Consider the following 18426-nt stretch of genomic DNA (forward strand, 5'->3'; position numbering starts at 1 on the left):
ATCCCTTTTACAGATGGTTGTGAGCCACCATGTGGTTGCTGGGATTTGAACTCAGGACTTCTGGAAGAGCAGTCAGTGCTCTTAACCAATGAGCCATCTCTCCAGCCCCTATTTGTTTTGTTTTAAGACAGAGCCTTACAGTGTAGCTCTGGCTAGTCTGGAACTGATTATGTAGATGAGGCTGGCCCTGAACTCAGATTTTCTGAGAGCTGAATTGAAAGTTATGAACTGCCATAGCTGGCCCTGTAGGGTAGTGGTGTGGTTGTTGTTGTTGTTTTTGTTTTTGACAGGCTTAGCCATCTCAGGATGATCTTGAATTCCTGATCCTCCTGCCTTCCAAGTGCTGGGATCACAGATGTGTGTCCACATGCGTAGCTTAATGCTTCTAAACCCACTGTGTAGACCATGCTAGTCTTGAGCTGACAGAGCTCTGCCTCCTGGATGCTGGGATTGAAAATGAGTGCCTCTGTACCAGCTAGTTTATTTTTTGATTTTTTTTCTCTTGAGACAAGGTTTCTTTATATAGCCCTGGTTTTCCTGAACTTGCTGTGTAATCTGCTTGAACCACCACACTCAGCTTGGTTTTTACTATTTATTTATTTACTTACTTATTGATGGAGATTATTTCTTTTAAAAATAGTGATAGTGAGATTTTAGAGACATTTGTTTTTGTTTTGCTTGAAGTTAGTGTGTGTGTGTTGTGCAGACATGGGCACTCAATCCAGAGTGGAGGTCAAAGGACAGTTTTCAGGAGTTGATTCTCTCCTTTGACTGTATGAGTCTCTGGAATCAACATCCCATTGGCAGGTTTGATAGGGCTGGTGCCTCTACACAGAGGCATCTCGATGCTTCTCACACTTAGCACAGGATACAAGTTCAGGTACATATTTAGATTGCATGAATCACTTGGTGTGAGTGTAACTTCTGATGCTGTGGAGAGCTGTAGACAATCAGCGCTGTGTTGAAATAGAATCTTACATGTAAAAATTAACGTCTCCATGAGCAGTCCTTGGTGAGCTTCTGTGAGATGTGGCTGTGAGTGTGAACCTCTGCTTTGACTCCCTTTCTTTCCAGGGTTAATTTCAGTTTATTTCTCTGCTAATTGTAGAAATCTTCGCAAGCGCCTGGCATGAGTGAACAGGCTTCAGCAGCATGTTCACCCAGAGATCCTGAGCAAGTTGTGGAGTTAAAACAGGTAACATTCCAGCTTGAGCCCAGTTCTCTTTTGTCTTGTTCTGTCCCAGCAGAGTAACAACACCCTGAGCGTTGTGTTGCTGTAGATTGCCATTGTCAGGAACAATAAGATTTGGTAATTAAGACAAACTGAAAAATCTAGGAACTATGTTTACTTGACAAAAATGTTGTTTTGTTTTTCATTGGTTTGTTTTAATTTTTTTACATTTATTCATGCATTTATCTTGTGCTATAAATGTGTGTGTGTATACACAGCTTGTGTTGTAAAGACCACATCTGGAAGTCAGAGCACAGCTGCAGGGAATTGGGTCTCTCCCCCTACCATGTCAGTCCCAAGAGTGAATTCATATAGTTACACACTGAGCCATCTTGCTAGCCCAGCTTCTTTCAAAGTTTCCTTCTTTTCTCTCTCTTCTCTGTCATCCTTCCTTCTTTCTGCGTTATAAAACAATGTATGGTTATTAGAAAAGAGAAATCAGAAACCAGGCTGTGCTGGCTAGAGTCCCCTGCAGGAGTCAGTGGCCTGCCTCATGCATGTGGCTGTCTGAGGCGTGCCCACACTGTGCCTGTGTCACCGATGTCCTTGCATCTTAAATCTGCAGAGATTTCTTTATTCTTATATTATGTGCTTCAGTGTTTTATGTGTGGGTAGGAGGTTTTTGGTCTTGTTGTTTTGAGTCAGGGTCTCTCTCTATGTAGCCCTGGCTGTTCTATAACTTGTTATGTAGACCAGGCTGGCCTCAAACTTACAGAGATCCTCTTGCCTTTGCCTCCCAAGTGCTGACATTAAAGGTATTTAAAATGATGACTTTATCTAGCAACATAGGAGTTTATGTATTATATTACATATTATAAAATACTGTGTGTAGGTCTCTCCACTCTCATGGATTATTGGCAGAACAGTCCACAAGGGCAGTGGGAGCAGAGCCAACAGGGATGTGGGTTTGAAAGCCCCATGAGTACTTAGGGTGAGTGACCACACTGGGACCAGCTATCAGGAGCCAGGTCAACTTTACTTTGGGTGACTCAAGGTTAATAAAGTTTTGGGGGATTGACAGTAGGAATATCCAGGAGGGGCAAAGTCAGTGACTGAGGGCTTACAGTACCTGAAATGCCTCGCTAATGTGGGAAGCATTTCAGGAATCTCAGGAGCTGGCTGAACGGGTTCTTGTCAGGAGAAAGGAAGTTGATCCTGTAATCTAACTGAAGCTACATGACATTCCTCAAGTAGAGGCATGTGTGGGGACTTAGAATTCCCCAGACAAGGTCAGAGAAGGAGAAGCCCTGCTAATGAAAGAAGTCCCTCATATTTCAAGGAACCCAGAGGCTATCTGGTCATAATGGCCTATGACCTTAATTTGCAGTGTTTTCTCACACTGTGTAGTGACAGGGGAGATGACTCAGTAGGTAAAAATGCTTGCTTACCCAAGCATGAGAACTTGAATTTGAATCCCCAGCACCCATGTAAGAGAAAGGCAGACATGGTGTCGTGGTGTCACATACCTGCAAGGCAGCTGGATCCTGGGGGTGGCTCTCCAGACAGTCTAGCCAAAACAGCTCCAGGATCAGTGAGAAGCTGTCTCAAAAGTAAAGTGGAGAGCAAGTGGAGGACTCCCAGTGCCAGCGTCTGGCCTCCACACAGGTCCCCAAGGCCATATCATCACTTACCCCATATATATACACCATATACACACAAAAGGGAAATAAAGACAAGAACAAAGATGATCCATACTATCACTCTCTGCATACTTTTGCTGATAATTGACAGTAGGAAGTAATTAGAAAAAAGACTTATGTAGATAGAATTACATTATGCTCCTCCCCACCAGACTCATCCCCAAACATTGCCTGAGGGGTAATGTTCACTAGCGGGAGCTGCATTTTAATTGCTTTTCTGTCACTGTACTTGGTGGGAGGAGGTGGTGAGCATGGTGGTGAACAACCAGCCATATAAGCCAGCAGCTTCTTTCTTGTATTCACGGACCACGACTGCTGCCATGCACAGTGACCCCTGACCTTGAGCTGGCCTGCTTTGAGCTGCAAACATCAACCAAGCCTGTAGGCTTGAGCCAGGAGTAGTGAGGCATGAGATTTGGCAGGGATCTGATGGCTCTCTCATAAATAAGACTTTGAACCAGCCCTCAGTGCTTAAGCCCCATTACCTGTTCTTTTAAACATAGCTAATGGGATCAGGAAGTTCCAGCTTCCTTGTAACTCAGGTATCAGCTTTGCTTTCTCTGTGGTCAGCCTTCAGGTCTCCCAGGTAGGTTTTCAGTCACCAGCGTGTTCTCCAGACGCACTTTCTCTGTTTTCTTGTCCCTGTGCCTACCTGCCTGCCTGGCTTTCTTTCTTTCCGTTATCCCCTTAGGATGTTTTTGGTAGGAATGGAGGACATATAGGATCTCAAGAGGCAACAGTGATGGATATATATGTTTCACTATCTAGCTTGATAAATTCTAAAACTTGGACGTGAATGAGTTTTGAAGATAGTTCCTTAATGAAACCATGCTATTCCCACCACAACTTATTGTTTTTGTTTTAGGAACTAACAGCATTAAAGTCCCAGTTATGTTCACAGTCTCTGGAGATCACTAGACTCCAGACAGAGAACCATGAGCTGCTGCAGAGAGCAGAGACCTTGGTGAGTCACCCTCATCTTCCCTTCCAAAGGCAGCGAGCGAGCAGCACAAAGCCAGAGTTCAGTGACAGAGGGTTCCTGGTAGCCCTGCCTTGCCTTGCCATTTATTTTCTTCTTATTACTGTGTGGATTTGTTTCTTTAGTGACTGAATGGTTTTTTTCACTGGTGTAACATCCCATTTCCATCCCTTTACATCCAAGTTGATATTGTCCCCATGCTGTAAACTTGTCAAAATCCCATGCACGGCCAAAACATCACCCAAGAAAGCTCTCCACAAATACTTCGCCTCTGTCCCTGGTGTCTGCCAAGTGTGGCCACTAACAAAAGGTGGTGCACCTCATGGTTTCCCCATAACACACTTTCTCATATTTTGCAATTCTAGGTAGGCTGAAAATTTCAAAATTTTATTTTTACTTACTCATTTGTAAATTTCTCTCTCAGACTTTCCAATAAACAGAGAGAAAGGAGACTACACTGTAGTACTTTGTTTAGGAACATCAGCCATAGAGTGATTCAGGTTATCTATGTAACCATGCCAAGCACAGTGATAACTGTGAGATAGAAGCCCAGCTTGAGTGACATTACAAGACGCATTCTAACACAGACACACGGACCAGCAGACTGGCCAGTCAATTGTTCTGTGCTCTTTCGAAATACCAGACCACATGTTGTCTTTCCCCTAATTCCTAATCACATGCTTCCCATTTCTCTGTGACTTCACCATGCATTCTCTCCACATATGCACAGAAAACTAAAATACACTTCATAACCTTCTCTTCGCTTTATGAATCCTTTTCAGAATTCCCTTTGAGGTTCATATTCCTATCAGTAGTGTCTTTGAAGTGGCTTAGCCCTCATTTGATACTCCCACAAAACTGCATTCATTGTCCTGCTCCAAAGCCACTGTCACACCCTTAGGGGTACTGTGTCAGTCCCCACTCTGGCATTTTATAGAGAAAGGGTGGGTACAGAAAATTTCAATTCATAGAACGCTTTAAATACTTATTTCACCAGGTTATAGCATTGGGTTAATTTAAAGCCTGAGGTGACAGTGGTGGACTTAACACAGGAACTTCCAAGGCACAGTATTGAGTCTACCATTGGCACTTGCTCTTCCCGTATGCCTTGTGCCTTGCTTTCCTTGTGTGCCGTTGATGCTTACTGCCACTCCACAGTGAGACAGCTCATCTGTCAGAGTGCATTTTGTTGCTTTCACATAAATGCATTGCCACGGGCCGGCCAATCTGGGCCTCCCTCAACCCGCGGGAGAAACGGGGATGTCCTAGACAAGGCGTAGGCGAAGAAATGATGGCAGAGACGACACATGAAATATAGGGTCTAAATGTATTTCTTAGAAATGGCATCAGACTTTTACAGTCATTGCAAAAGAGAGACGGTAGATCTGGCAGCTCAACAGTTGAGGTACATCTGAGGCTACCTGAAACATACTGGGTCTAAAGCAGCAGCTATCTCCTCTGAACTGGTGCTGCATCCCCCCGGGCCCAAGTGCTCTGGGCCCGGGGGACTGCAGATTCATGAATCTGAGTCCTAGCCCATCTAAGTTCTAGTCTTAGTCCTGCATGCGAGTCCAAGTCCTTCTTCTTCTCTCAGTCCTCGTGCTAGTGAAAAGCAGGCTTAAGTAGCATACAGCAAGTAGGGCTGATGTCAAGAGTCATGTAGGCAGATGGGGGTTACAGCAGGGGATGCAAGACTGAAGTCACATAAACAAGTGACCCCCACACCAAGGTCAGCAGGGTCTGTTAGCTAGGTGTGAAGCCGGAGGAAGAGGAGTGGAGCCCTCCCTGTTGAGGTATTTTGATATTCCTAGGCTAATTCTCTGGTTCTGCTGGAGGCAATGACCAGGAGATTTCAATCTAGCATTTCCTGATAGTTCTCTGGTTCTAGCCCAGGGCAGGCAGTGGAGAGTTCTGACCTGACCTAACACTTCTAGCTAATGTCCTTGAGTGGAAGCCCTTCATTACTCTCTAGTATGTAAAACATTAAACTATCTATTGCCATAAAGAATGCACCTCTACTGCTAGCTCTAGCAAGGCAGTATCCTAGAGAGAAATTACAAGTTATGGGAAGCTTGGTAATAAACCAGGATAGGTTAGAACCATTGTGTCGGCCAGGAGACAATGCCCAATCTTAGCCATTTACGAATCATTTCTTGGGGTACCTTTATGCCTAATTATGAGGCCGTGTTGACGATTGGAAAGACTGATCTGGAACACGTCTGAGTTAGGGGATACCAGCGACTAGTCTGAAATCCAGGAGGCACAGAACTCCTTTTGGGGTCTTATTGCCTCTATCCTTTATCAGGATTTTATCCCCGATATTTTGGATGTGACTGGAGTAGACGAGTGTGCGTAGCAATGCATGAGTTTTTTTTTTTTTTTCCATTTAAAATAAAACTTCAGAATGGCAAGAAGATATAAACACTTACAAAATTTGTGTCATTTGTAACCTTCGAGAGACTTTTCAATTTTCTGTTTTCAGGCAAAATCAGTTCCTGTAGAAGGGGAGAGTGAGCATGTGACTGCTACTAAAACCACAGATGTAGAAGGAAGGCTGTCCGCCTTGCTGCAGGAGACCAAAGAGTTAAAGGTTGGTTGTGGTAAAACTGCTATTTATTAGACCTACTGTGATCTAATGTCCAAAAACTCTGACTTTGTTTCACTTCATCCCTGAGCTCCTCAGGCTTACAAAGAAAACTGAAAGTTAGGGTTGTTTTTTTTTGTTTTGTTTTGTTTTTTTGTTTTGTTTTTTCCAAGATACTGTTTCTCTTTATAGTCCTGGCTGTCTAGGCTAGCCTCAAATTCACAGGACTCCACCTGCCTCTGCCTCCTGAGTGCTGGGATTAAAAGTGTGTGCTACCATGCCCAGCAAGTTTTCTTATCAATGACAGTATTTAATGGTAACAAATTAAGGGTAACAAATTTGGCTAATGCAAAAACCAAGTATAGCCAGGCATGGTGGTGCTATCCTAATGCTGAGGCAGAGGTGAGACCATAAGTTCCTGGCCAGCCAGGGACCATTGCAAAAGACAAAATGGTATATAGACTTCCATAGGCTGCGGAGTATTGTGATAGATGTGTCAGAATAAGTAACATGAAGAATTGGGTGACATTCACAATTAAATCATGAAGAAAAGTTTGAAAAAGGAAGGTGATATATACTTACACTTTTTGGATTATTTAAATTATTTATGTTGTAGTTTTATTTGAAACTATTCACTTGCTTTTCTGAATGAAATGGAAGTTTTTCCTTTGAGTTTTGAGTTTGAATTCTGATGCTTACCATCTTCTCTACAATGTTATCTTCAGGGTTTGGGCAGGGTGACTAAGTGAAATTAAGGTTTGTACTGTCTCCTCTGTTCTTCACTGTGGCTTTCTTTGCTAAGTAGGCTGACAGGTGCTCATGTTCCTGGGTGTCTGTGCCTTGCCAAGCACCTCAGACCCAACAGTTGTCACATCTTAGTTCCTTCACAGCACTGTAAGCAAAAACTCTGACAGAGAAGCAGAGGATTATTTTGGATCACAGTCCCTAATGGCTGGGAAGACGTAGTGTCTGTCAGAAGTAGCTCACAGCTGTGTGTGGTGGCCAGATGTGGGCAAATCAAGAAATGACTGCTCCAGCCAGACCAGAAACAGATATCACCTTCAAGACTACTGTGGTTAATGGCCCACATCTGCCACCAGGGAGACATTTCACACCTAAACTGGGACATACAGTGATTTGTCATCAACAGAAACTGTTAGGAGCTCTAGGAAGTAAGTACTCATTTAGATGGCTGTTGTCACCTTTCTTGTAGAACGAGATTAAAGCACTGTCTGAGGAGAAGACTGCCATTCAAAAGCAGCTAGACTCATCCAACAGCACCATCGCCATCCTACAAACCGAGAAAGACAAGTTGAAGTTGGAAGTTATGGAGTCTAAGAAAGAACAAGATGATTTTTTGGTACTGTTAGCAGATCAAGATCAGAAAATCCTGTCACTGAAGAATAAACTTAAGGACCTTGGTCATCCAGTAAGCCTGAGACATTTCCACACATGATCTCTGTCTGTAAAGCATGTTCCTAGGTTTAATGTTGCATGAGGAAGTTGTGCCTATGTTCATGTTGTGTATATGTATTAGTATCTGTAGTTCTCACTGTTTAGAGAGTTGGTCTGAGATAAATTAAAATCTCTCTTCAATATTTGAAGACCTCGAGCGTAGAAAATAGCTGTTTTCATTGCTCCTAGGTAATAAGCGTCACTGTCAAGGGTGAGGTGGGTGTCATGGTTTTGACTGCCATGTATTCAGATTCATGGGTAGAAAGGTATGACCGTTTACCATTAAAGTTAACTGATTAGCGTAACCCATTCATGCAGAAAGTGGCAGGGAGCCCTGAGCATTATGACGTCAAGGAAATGGGATTCCACTATAAAGACAGACAGACTAGTAATATTTATTAGCGTGCGTTTTACATATATATGTTTATCAGTGTATTATTCTGTGTGTGTTTGAACAGATCTGTGTTTTCCCCTTAGGTTGAAGAAGAAGAAGAATCTGGAGACCAAGAAGATGATGATGATGAAATTGACGATGATGACAATGAAATTGACGATGATGACAAGGACCAGGACACATCTATCTTTAAACCCTAGGAATGATAGAGATTATGTCATTATGTTGAAGAAGTCTTAAGATAGTGCTTTGGTTTGCCTCCACAAAAAAATAAAGACAGAACCAGGTGGAAAGCATTCACTAATAAAACTATTGATGTATGTTTTTAATATTGCCACACGTGGAAAACTCTGACTTCATGTGGAAGTTTTATTTATGTTCATCTGAACTCTCTCAAAATACAATTTTCAGAGGGCACCAGGCTCCAAAAATGTACCCTTTGAAGGCACATGGTGGCAATGCAATTTGCCTTATTGGTTCATTGATTGCTTTCAGACAGACTCTGTGACATCAGTACTAACACATTTGATTAATGTGTATGGAATGGGAATCATTATTTCTAAATAAGTGTTTGAGTTCTCAGCTGATTAATCCTTGTAAAGAAAGGACCATACTTAAAAGCAGGGTAGCTGGGTTTCGGAGTCCTGGGTGTCACCCCCTCCAACCCCTACTGTGCCCCCCTGGAGATCAGGATGGGACAGTTCAGAGTGAGTGCTTGCCGTCCAGCAGGGCCACATTCTGCCTACTGAGAGGAAAGATTGTCCCAGAGTGTGGGGAGCATTCTGAGGAACTGGAGCAGTGTATTAACGTGGCTGGTTTTCTCTCTGTTTAAGCTAAAGATGGAAAACATAATAGTCAGCAGTTCATACAGCTGGGATTTAGAATTGTTTGATTATCATAAAACATGTTCTTAGTTTTAAAAAAACCCAACCATGATTTATGTAATTTATTGGCATTTTTGCTGAATAGGTGTAAGTCAGATAATAGATTTTTAAAAAGCAAATGAAGCAATGTGTCAAAGTCTAATGTTTTCATAATAAAAATAGATATTATGTTCACTTAATCTCTGTCATTGTCCCCTTTGTTTAGATTTTAACAAAGTATTCAGTTCGTTATAAGAAGTAAGGCAAGTGGAAATGCTAAGGAGACTTCTTGTAGTCAGTGTTCTGATGCCCTGAAGAGCGCTCATGACCAAGGCAGTTCTTCAGAAACAAAATGTTAAATTGAGAACTTGGTTACTCTTTCAGGGGTTGAGTCCATTATCATAATGGGAGCAAGGGTAGCACATATGGCACTGGAGGAATGGACGAGAGCTATACCCTGATCTGAGGCAGAGAGAGAAACAGACACCTGCACACACCCATGCACCCTGACATGTGTGTTTGAAATCTCAAAGATACACTTCCCCTGGTCAGACCACATCTCTTCCTAGTCTTTTATATCAAAGTCATTCCCTGGTGACTACACATTCATCTATGTGAGCCTGTGGAGGTCATTCTTATTCAAACCGAGACGTCTCCTCAGCATAAACGGGATGTTTGGAGCAGTCGTCCCACTGAAGCCAGTGACCAGCGTTCTGTGAGAGAGAGTGAAGGGACTAATTGGAGCATTTGCCAGAGTAGAAGAGGTTTTGGACTTGGGTTTTGTTTTTTGGTTTTTTTCCCCCTCTGATTTTTTTATGGGTCTTTGACAATTCTGTACAATGTGTTTTGATCATATTTACCTACCTGCCTAACTCCTCCCAGTTCAACAGCCCCTTCCCTACCCATACAACTTTTCCCCCACCAAGTCTACTATCCGTGGCCTTTCATTAGACTACCTGCATTCTAGAGCTTGTTGCCTTGACGTTCTCAGTTGCCAATAGCTCCCTAGCGAAGAGTGGAGCATGGCTGACTCCTGTTCCCCACGCTGGGATCTTGTCTATGTCTTACAGCTCCTCTGTTCAGTACATGACTATGTACCAAAAACACTGCTTCCTCAACACTTCTGGCTTCCACAGCCTTTCCAGTTCCTCCTATGTGATGATGCCTGAGCCTAGGGAAGTGGGGTGTGTGGTATAGATGCCCCACTTAGGGCTAAGCATTCCAAAGTCTCTTACTCTCTCTACTTTGACCACTTGTGCGTGTCTGTATTGATTACAGCTGTCATTGTAAATACACTGGTCTCCGTGTATAATGATAAGTCATTAGGAGACAGTTTAATATTGTGTCCTGTTATGAAGGTAAGAGCAGCAGGTCCTCTCCTGAGGCCTGGGACCTATCTAGCTGCAGGTTGTTGGCCTGTTAACAGTACTAGGTGTGGGTTTCATCAAAAAGTTTGGTTACTCCTGTGATATTTGTGCCGCTTCTATCCCAGTGGGCATGTTTTTATTAGAGCTTACAGAGTTCACAGCTGGGTAAAATTGGTGTTTACATTTCTTCTCCAGTAGTGCGTATAACACATTCCAGCACTTTTAAGGCTAGACAGTAAGATGAAACTTCAGGTGAGTACCAGCTTGATTTCTCTGTGCTCTATCTCAATATGTGGTGTCATCAGCAGTAGTGTTTTACTGTCAACTTCAGGTCGTTTTAATATTTTTACATTCAGATTGGAATTCTTAGGAATTTTTTTAAAAACAAGTAGATTTTGCAGGGTGTGGTAGTTCATAGCTATAACCCTAGAACCCATGGTTGAAGCAAGGAGAATTGCCCCAAGTTCTAGGTCAGCTGTACTACATCATGAGTTCTAGGACTATATAACTAAGACTATAAAATGAGCTGGGCAAGGGCAGTGGGAGTTAAGAGGCCCTGCTGCTCTTGCAGAGGACCCAGGTCCAGTTCATAACACACACAGCAGCTCACAACTCTAACTCTAGTTCCAGGATATCCACATCCTTCACTGGCCTTCATGGGCACCAGGCATGCGCATGGTGGAGATGTAAATGTAGGCAAAACACCTATACACATAAAATGACTAGAAGGGGCTTGAGTGTATTACTCAAATGAGAAAAGCAAAGGCTGAGGCTAATTTCAATCATTTGTCCTGAGTACAAAGATGCCTTGTGCAGTTCACTAATGGACAACTAATTTTTGAAAGATAAGTCGTCCTCTGTCTTTAAAAAAGAAAGGGATGGGGGCTAGAAAGATGGCTCAGCAACTGCTTAAGAGCACTGACTACTTTTCTAGAGGACTCAATTCCCAGCAACCACATGACAACTTACAGCTGTTCATAACTTCTGCTCCAGGGATCCAACATCCTCATACATATACATGCATACATATGCATGCAAAACACCAGTACACATAAAATTAAAAGAAAAAAGGATGTCTGTAACAGAGTACCCCATGCCCCTGAAGAATGCACCATGCCTCTGCCTACCACTGTCCAACTGCTGCCATTACATCCTGAGCCCCACACGACACCTTGATCAACCTCTATACTTGACTGCTGATAGTACAAAGCAGCCTTTTTTTTTTTTTTGTCCTATTCTGAACAACCCAGAGGCTTGCTCTTTCTGAGGAGAATGAGTTGTATCAATGTGATGGAAGCCTCTCAAGTGGGACCTTACCAAGCCCTTCACCATTACTGAACCTTTGGCGTGATGTTGACACTTTTCTGCAATGTTGACAGTCTTAGTTGCTGAGAACTGTTTCTATTCTCAGAGACGGTGTTGCCCAGAGTCCCAGCTCACAGTTAACAGGGTTGTTACTTACCTGGAATTATGCTGATAGGAATCAAATATGTAAGTGTCATCATTTTGTTACAACCAGGTTAGGACCTTGTGGTTTAAACAGGAATAGCTCCCATAGGTTCATATATTTGAATTCTTGGGTTTAGGGACTGGCACTACTTGAGAGGGATTAGGAGGTGTGGCCTTGTTAGAGTAGGTATAGTCTTGTTGGAGGAAGTGTGTTTCTGGAGGTGGGCTTTGGCTTCGAAAAACAGTGACTTTACTCTCCTACTGCCTTCAGACTCTGAGCTTCCTCTCCAGCACCAGGTCTGCATGTGTTCTGCCATGTTCCTCACGATAAAGATAATGAACTAAACCTCTGAAACTATAAGCCAGGCCCTGTTAAATGCTTTCCTAATTAAGAGGTGTTGTGGTCATGGTGATGCTTCACTGCAATGGAACACTGACCAAGACAAGCCTTGCACTGCTCCTCGGCCCTCATCTTCACTGGCAAAGCAGAACTCAGCAATTCAGCTCCAAGCACTGAGGATATAGAGGGGAAGACAAAAGCCCCTGTTCAGCTTACACTCTAGAGCAAGTACCAATAAATACACAGTCAAGTGCTCTGTAGCTTTTGGAGAGAAGTCTGCATATCGTTCAGAGTTGGATGAGAAACCAGAAGAGAGATTAGATACACTACCATCCATAGGTCCCATCTCTCCTATGTTGAGAATTGTCTGGGGCAGAGGTCATGAACTCAAGAGACCATATTGCCATGAATCAGACTATATTGTAGGGTAATGGTGTCTAACGCAGTGGGAATGGAGGTGCACTCTGGAGGTATAGCTAAGAGGACTTAAACTGCAAATATCTAGGGAATAAGGGAGGAAGAAAAAGAGAAATCAAAAGCAGTTCCTGGAAAGGGCTCTGTCTTTAAAAAAGAGAAGGATGGGGGCTGGAGAGGTGGCTCAGCAAGCAGTTAAGAACACTGCTTTTCCAGAGGACCCATGGTGCAATTCCAGCAACATGGTTTGCTGAGTTCAAGATGAGAGGAGCAGGTGATCAAGGACTATGTTTTCTGTGGAGTTGCTGAACCTGAGATCCAAGTACACGTGTTCATCTATAGGTACGTTCACGGGGGAAATAGATGTGGTAATTTGGAGTTCCTGGAACCAGAAAAATAATACCTGGCAGGCTACAGCAGTGCAAGGAAGTTGGATGTTAACATGTGAGGCTTCTTATCCTTGGGACTCCAAAGCACAGCTATATAAATATGGAATGGATTGGCATAACTTGGAAACAAGCAAGGTAATGGGTTTGCAGTGTTCTAGTATCTCTTGAACACCCATTGTCTGCTGAGTGCTGTACTCTGTTGACAAGCAAGAGTACATGGTTCTCAGCCAAGGAGCACAAGGCATGACCCTATGTTGCTAGATGAGTGGTGCTAGGTTCTCACCAGCTTGATGATGTAAACAAGCCTGTCAGATGTGTTCACGGTCTGCTTTTTATCACAAACACTCCCCCCGCCCCATGTCTTCAAAAATAAAAGGTAAGAGACTAGAGAGATAGCAGTCCAAAGCACTCACTCTCACAGGGATTCCGATTCTTGCACTGGCATAGTAACTCACACCCATCTGTAACTCCAGTTCTGAGAGATTTGATAGCCTCTTCTTATCTCTGAGGGATGCTTGTGATACATATACATACACCCAGGCAGAATACTCATAAAAGAAATCTAAAAAGTCAAAGCAGGAATCCTTTACGCTGCTGACCTCAGCAGGCTGGTACTATAATTCAAAGTGTTCATGCAGAGAAATGACAACCCATCATGTTATCAAGATATCTCTTGATTAACTGAGCTATTATACATAAATATATCTAATATGTGATGAGGATGATAGGATTTAAACTTCTGTATGTCACATATATCTAAATACTTTCAAATTTTTCTAAGCTGATATTTTTCTTTTTAAAAAATATTTATTTATTATTATACATAATAATAAGTACCCTGTAGCTGTCTTCAGACCTTACCAGAAGAGGGCATCAGATCTCAGTATGGGTGGTTGTGAGCCACCATGTGGTTGCTGGGATTTGAACTCAGGACCTTCAGAAGAGCAGACAGTGCTCTTAACCACTGAGCCATCTCGCCAGCCCTGATATTTTTCTTGTTAGCAAACATCCTCAAAGTATATAGCACTTAAAGAAACAAAACAAAACAACAACAACAAAAAAACTTTTTTAAAAGGCAACTAATAATAATACACATCAGGTTACAAAGATTTTTTTTAATTTTATCTATTTTATGTGTATGAGTACACTGTAGCTGTACAGATGACTGTGAGCCATCATGTGTGTGGCTGCTGTTGAACTCAGGACCTTTGCTGGATCCCGCTCGTTCCGGCCTGCTCACTCCAGTGTAATTCACTGCAGCTGTCTTCAGACGCACCAGAAGACGGCGTCAGATCTCATTACAGGTGGTTGTGAGCCACCATGTGGTTACTGGGATTTGAACTCAGGACCTTTGGAAGAGCAGGCAGTGCTCTTAACCGCTGAGCTATCTCACCAGCCCAAAATTAATCTTAAGTTTGTATCAATATACAAAGATTTATACTAATGAAAACCTTAAACCTGTATCAATACATAAAATTCTATACCAATGTAACAAAATATAACCTCAATTCTGCATATATAAAGATGTCTACCAATGTAAGATTATGGCTATAATGTGCTTTTTGGTTTAAAAGTAGATTCAATAACCTACCTCTTTTTGTCTAATTTCTTATATTTCTGTATCCCTCCCTCCCTTTTCTCAACCCACTTCCCTTTATCTAAGAGAAAAGGAAAAATAGAAATCCCTGAGTCTAAGCTTCCTATTTAATTTCCTTGCTGTCTAAGACTAGAATTATTTGTAATCATCCCCTGAAATGACAATATACCTATAACTCACAAAGTGACTAAACTATCAAACCCAAGTTAAAGGATTGGGATGACAGTCTTCTTATAACTGCTTCCTGCTGCATTGGAGTTAAGAGATCCTGTTTGGGAGCCCAAAAGGAAATTGAAAAAAAAAAAAAAAAGTTCTAGTCAAAAGAAAGCTAGTTTGCACCATTTATTGTTCAGTCTCTGCCGAGAAAGTTCAGGGCTAAACTGAAGTCCTGACTGGAACAATCTGAAAGGCTGGCTGAATGGAGGTCATCTGGGATTCGCAGTACTTTCTGAAGCTGTTGTAGAAGCCAGTCTCTGGAAACAGCATCAGTCTGAGGCAGCCTTGATCAGGCAGCTAGAATAGCAGGTCTCAGCATCTCAGCACCAAGGGTGGATCCTGCCAGAGCTGCTCTCCTGGCTTTTTATTCTGTAATATACGAACATTATAAGCAATACATAGTTCTATAAAGACATTTGTATGGGATGTGCAGGATACACAGATCAATTAAGGATTTGAGCAGGCAAAAGACAACTGTCTTTAGAAGTTAGTTTGATCATATAATCAAACTATAATATAAATCTCCACTCATGCCATATGAAAGGATGGTATGTAATAATAAGTCAGGAGAATTCTGTAGCCAACAGGATTTATTGGCTATGTAAGCTACAGTTCTGACGGGGGACCTATATGTGTACTTGTTAATTCCAGAGTTGTTTCAATAAAGGGTTTAGTCCTTTTGATTTTCTCCTGTCTGCAGCCAGACCTTCAGGGGTCTCCCTGTATCACATCTGATCCTTAGTACTTTGGAAGGAGTCCACAGCCTTTTTTTCTTCCCTGTTAACACAAACCTGGAACCTTTCTCCCAAAATACCATGTCCTTGGTCCAGCAGTCTGAAATCATTAAAAGTATAAAGATTGATTCAATCCAATATCCTCATTTTTATTAGATCTGCTCTATTTTGAGCTCTCTCATAGAGATTTTCTAATACCATCACAATCTTAGAACTTATAACATCTTCATTTTAATAATTAAAATGATTTAAAACTTATTATTAGTATTAGTATTATGTATTAATACAGGGTTCCTCTGTGTGGCCTGGGCTGACCTGGATTTGTTCTGTAGATGAGACTGGCCAAAAACTCCTGAAGACCCTATCTTCTCTGCCTTTGTCTCCCATGTATTGAGATCAAAGGCATGAAGTAGGAGAGAAAGGTTAGAGGGGAAAGGGGGCATAGACCTCTCTCTACATGCTACTTCCTGCTGAATAGGGACCTCCAATCTTCGCATCAGGATATCCTGCAAACCTGTAACAATAAACACAGCAACAAGACAAGCCAGCAGCAATGGGGGAGCAGCAGCTGCCACCAGACCTCTTGGGCTCTCCCATTTAAAACTCCTCTCAGGAGTTCCCAGAATTAAACTATCTGCAACTGGCACAGATCAGGTCCCTGTCTGAGCACAAGACACACTATAGCTAACTGCTATGGACAATCTGAAGCAGCCCCAAATCCCACACCAGGGGTTAAAACAAAAACATATTCACATAACATAACTGGACTTTTAAAGAAACCCAAATTCTCACTCCAGCACTGGGAACTCCTTTGTGGTGTTACACTATAAAGAAGAACCAAGTACTCTGTGAAGTAGGATGTGGGTACTAAAGGAAATGTGCTGATGGAAAGGATGGAGCAGAAGAGAACTTACAGTGCTGGAGTAAGGTCCTTGAATAAACCAGAGGACCTAAGATCTAAAGCACAACTGGCAAAGGTGGCCTTGGACTAGAGCCTAGGCAATCTATCCATAGTAACAGAGGAAGGTGCAGCATGTGAGCAAAGAAGAGAAAATTTCCCACATGATCCTGGGAGTGTGCTCAAAAAATTTACTTCTATTTTTACTTAAGTATGAGGCAATTGGAAGAACTTGGAAGGAGAGAAGTCTGAGGAAAGGGGAGAGGTTGTAAAAACAGACATTTCAGGATGTAGGAGGTTGAATGGACCAGGAAAACTGTTTCAAGTCTGAACTCCAAACACAAAAATGCAACAGGTGCTGTATTTAATTATTCTCCTACAGCCATGTCAAAACACATAGCCAAGGCAACTTAGAAAAGAAAGCATTTAACTGGGGGCTTGTTTACAGCTTCTGAGAGTGAGTCCATGACCATCATGGTGGGGAGCATGGAGGAAGGCAGGCAGGTATAGTGCTGGAGCAGTAATTGAGAGCATGCAGCTATTTTGAGACCACAGCCACAAGGTAGAGACAGAGCTGACTGAATGGAGGAACTTTTGAAACCTCAAAGTCCACTCTTGGTGACACACCTCCTCCATCAAGGCCACACCTCCCAATCCTTCCCAAACAGTTCCACGAACTAGGGACCAGTCATTTAAATCTAGGAGCCTACGGGGACCATGCTCATTCAAACCACAAGTGTGTAGTCAGGTCAGTTCACAGGCTCTGTCCTTTATGCGTTGGCTAAGCAAACCTGTTCTCTTTCCTGGCAGTTCCATGTGCTTCCTTAGGTTCCGTCCGCTTCCTTTTGTGAGAGAGCATTAACTGTGGAGGGCGCCTTGGAGTCATTTCCTTTGCTGCAGGGAAGCTAGCACTAAGGTCTTAGAGTCCTTTGTATGCAATTAACTGAGTAGTTTACAGAACAGTAGTTCAGTGACCTGCTGAGCTGGCTTTTTGTTTTCTCTGGGCTGTTAGCACATTCCTTCATCATCATCTCTATGCTTCACTTTACCAATGCAGCTATTTCTCTAAGAAGAAGAATCTTGTGGTCACCTGTGAGGTACATTTTAAACTTTTCCTTGAAGAAGAACAAAAACAAAGAAACAACTGACACCTTTCCTGGTCTTTTTCTGTTTGTTTGTTTGTTTTGTTTTGTTTTGTTTTTTCGAGACAGGGTTTCTCTGTGTAGCCCTGGCTGTCCTGGAACTCACTCTGTAGACCAGGCTGGCCTCCAATTCAGACATCAGCCTGCCTCTGCCTCCCAAGTGCTGGGATTGTGCGCCACCACCGCCCGGCGGCCTTTTTCTTTAAGAACTTTCTGCGTTTAAATTTCCCTCAGTTACAACCAGGGCTATGTCTTTCCCTCTGGGGACCAGCCCCAGCGTTCCAAACAAAAGGCAAAAAGCTGCTCTGATACCCTGCCGGGTCCTGAGAGAATTAAAAGTAGATGAACGAACAAAGCGGAGACCATATGTTGAACTACTGAGCTGAGATTCATTGAGTAAGAGGCCCCAGATTTTAAAAAAACAAACCAAGAAAATAAACCACACAACTCTTGTGCTGGGTGTAGTGCTTTTAATCTCTCAGCACACAGGAGGCAGAAGCAGGTATATCTATGTGAGTTCAAGGCCAGCCAGATCTACTAGAGAGTTCCAGACCAGCCAGGGCCAAATAGTGAGACCCTGTCTCAGAACAAAACAAAGATCTTCTGAGTCAGCTATGAAGCAGAAATCTACATCCTAGCATCTGAGGTGGGGGGAGGAAAAGAAATGTGCACTGGAAGCTAGCCTGGGCTACACAGTACAAAACACTCTCAAAACAAACCAAACAAAACTCACA

The 18426-nt window shown here is 42.7% G+C and overlaps 1 protein-coding gene across 4 annotated transcripts in view; it reads left to right on the forward strand.

Annotated features, from left to right (window-relative positions):
* The window catches only part of Uso1 (USO1 vesicle transport factor), a 65760-nt gene extending 56414 nt beyond the window's left edge, over positions 1-9346 (forward strand). For all 4 annotated transcript variants that reach the window (XM_031390984.1, XM_031390980.1, XM_031390981.1 and 1 more), the window contains 5 exons: positions 1109-1195; positions 3737-3835; positions 6333-6440; positions 7648-7863; positions 8367-9346. In XM_031390984.1, coding sequence (XP_031246844.1) covers positions 1109-1195; positions 3737-3835; positions 6333-6440; positions 7648-7863; positions 8367-8483 — 627 coding nt within the window. In that variant the 3' untranslated portion in view covers positions 8484-9346. The remainder of the gene's footprint in view (positions 1-1108; positions 1196-3736; positions 3836-6332; positions 6441-7647; positions 7864-8366) is intronic.
* The last annotated feature ends 9080 nt before the right edge of the window (positions 9347-18426 follow it).

Source organism: Mastomys coucha, unplaced genomic scaffold, assembly GCF_008632895.1.
Source record: "Mastomys coucha isolate ucsf_1 unplaced genomic scaffold, UCSF_Mcou_1 pScaffold22, whole genome shotgun sequence".
NCBI classification, from domain to species: domain Eukaryota; kingdom Metazoa; phylum Chordata; class Mammalia; order Rodentia; family Muridae; genus Mastomys; species Mastomys coucha.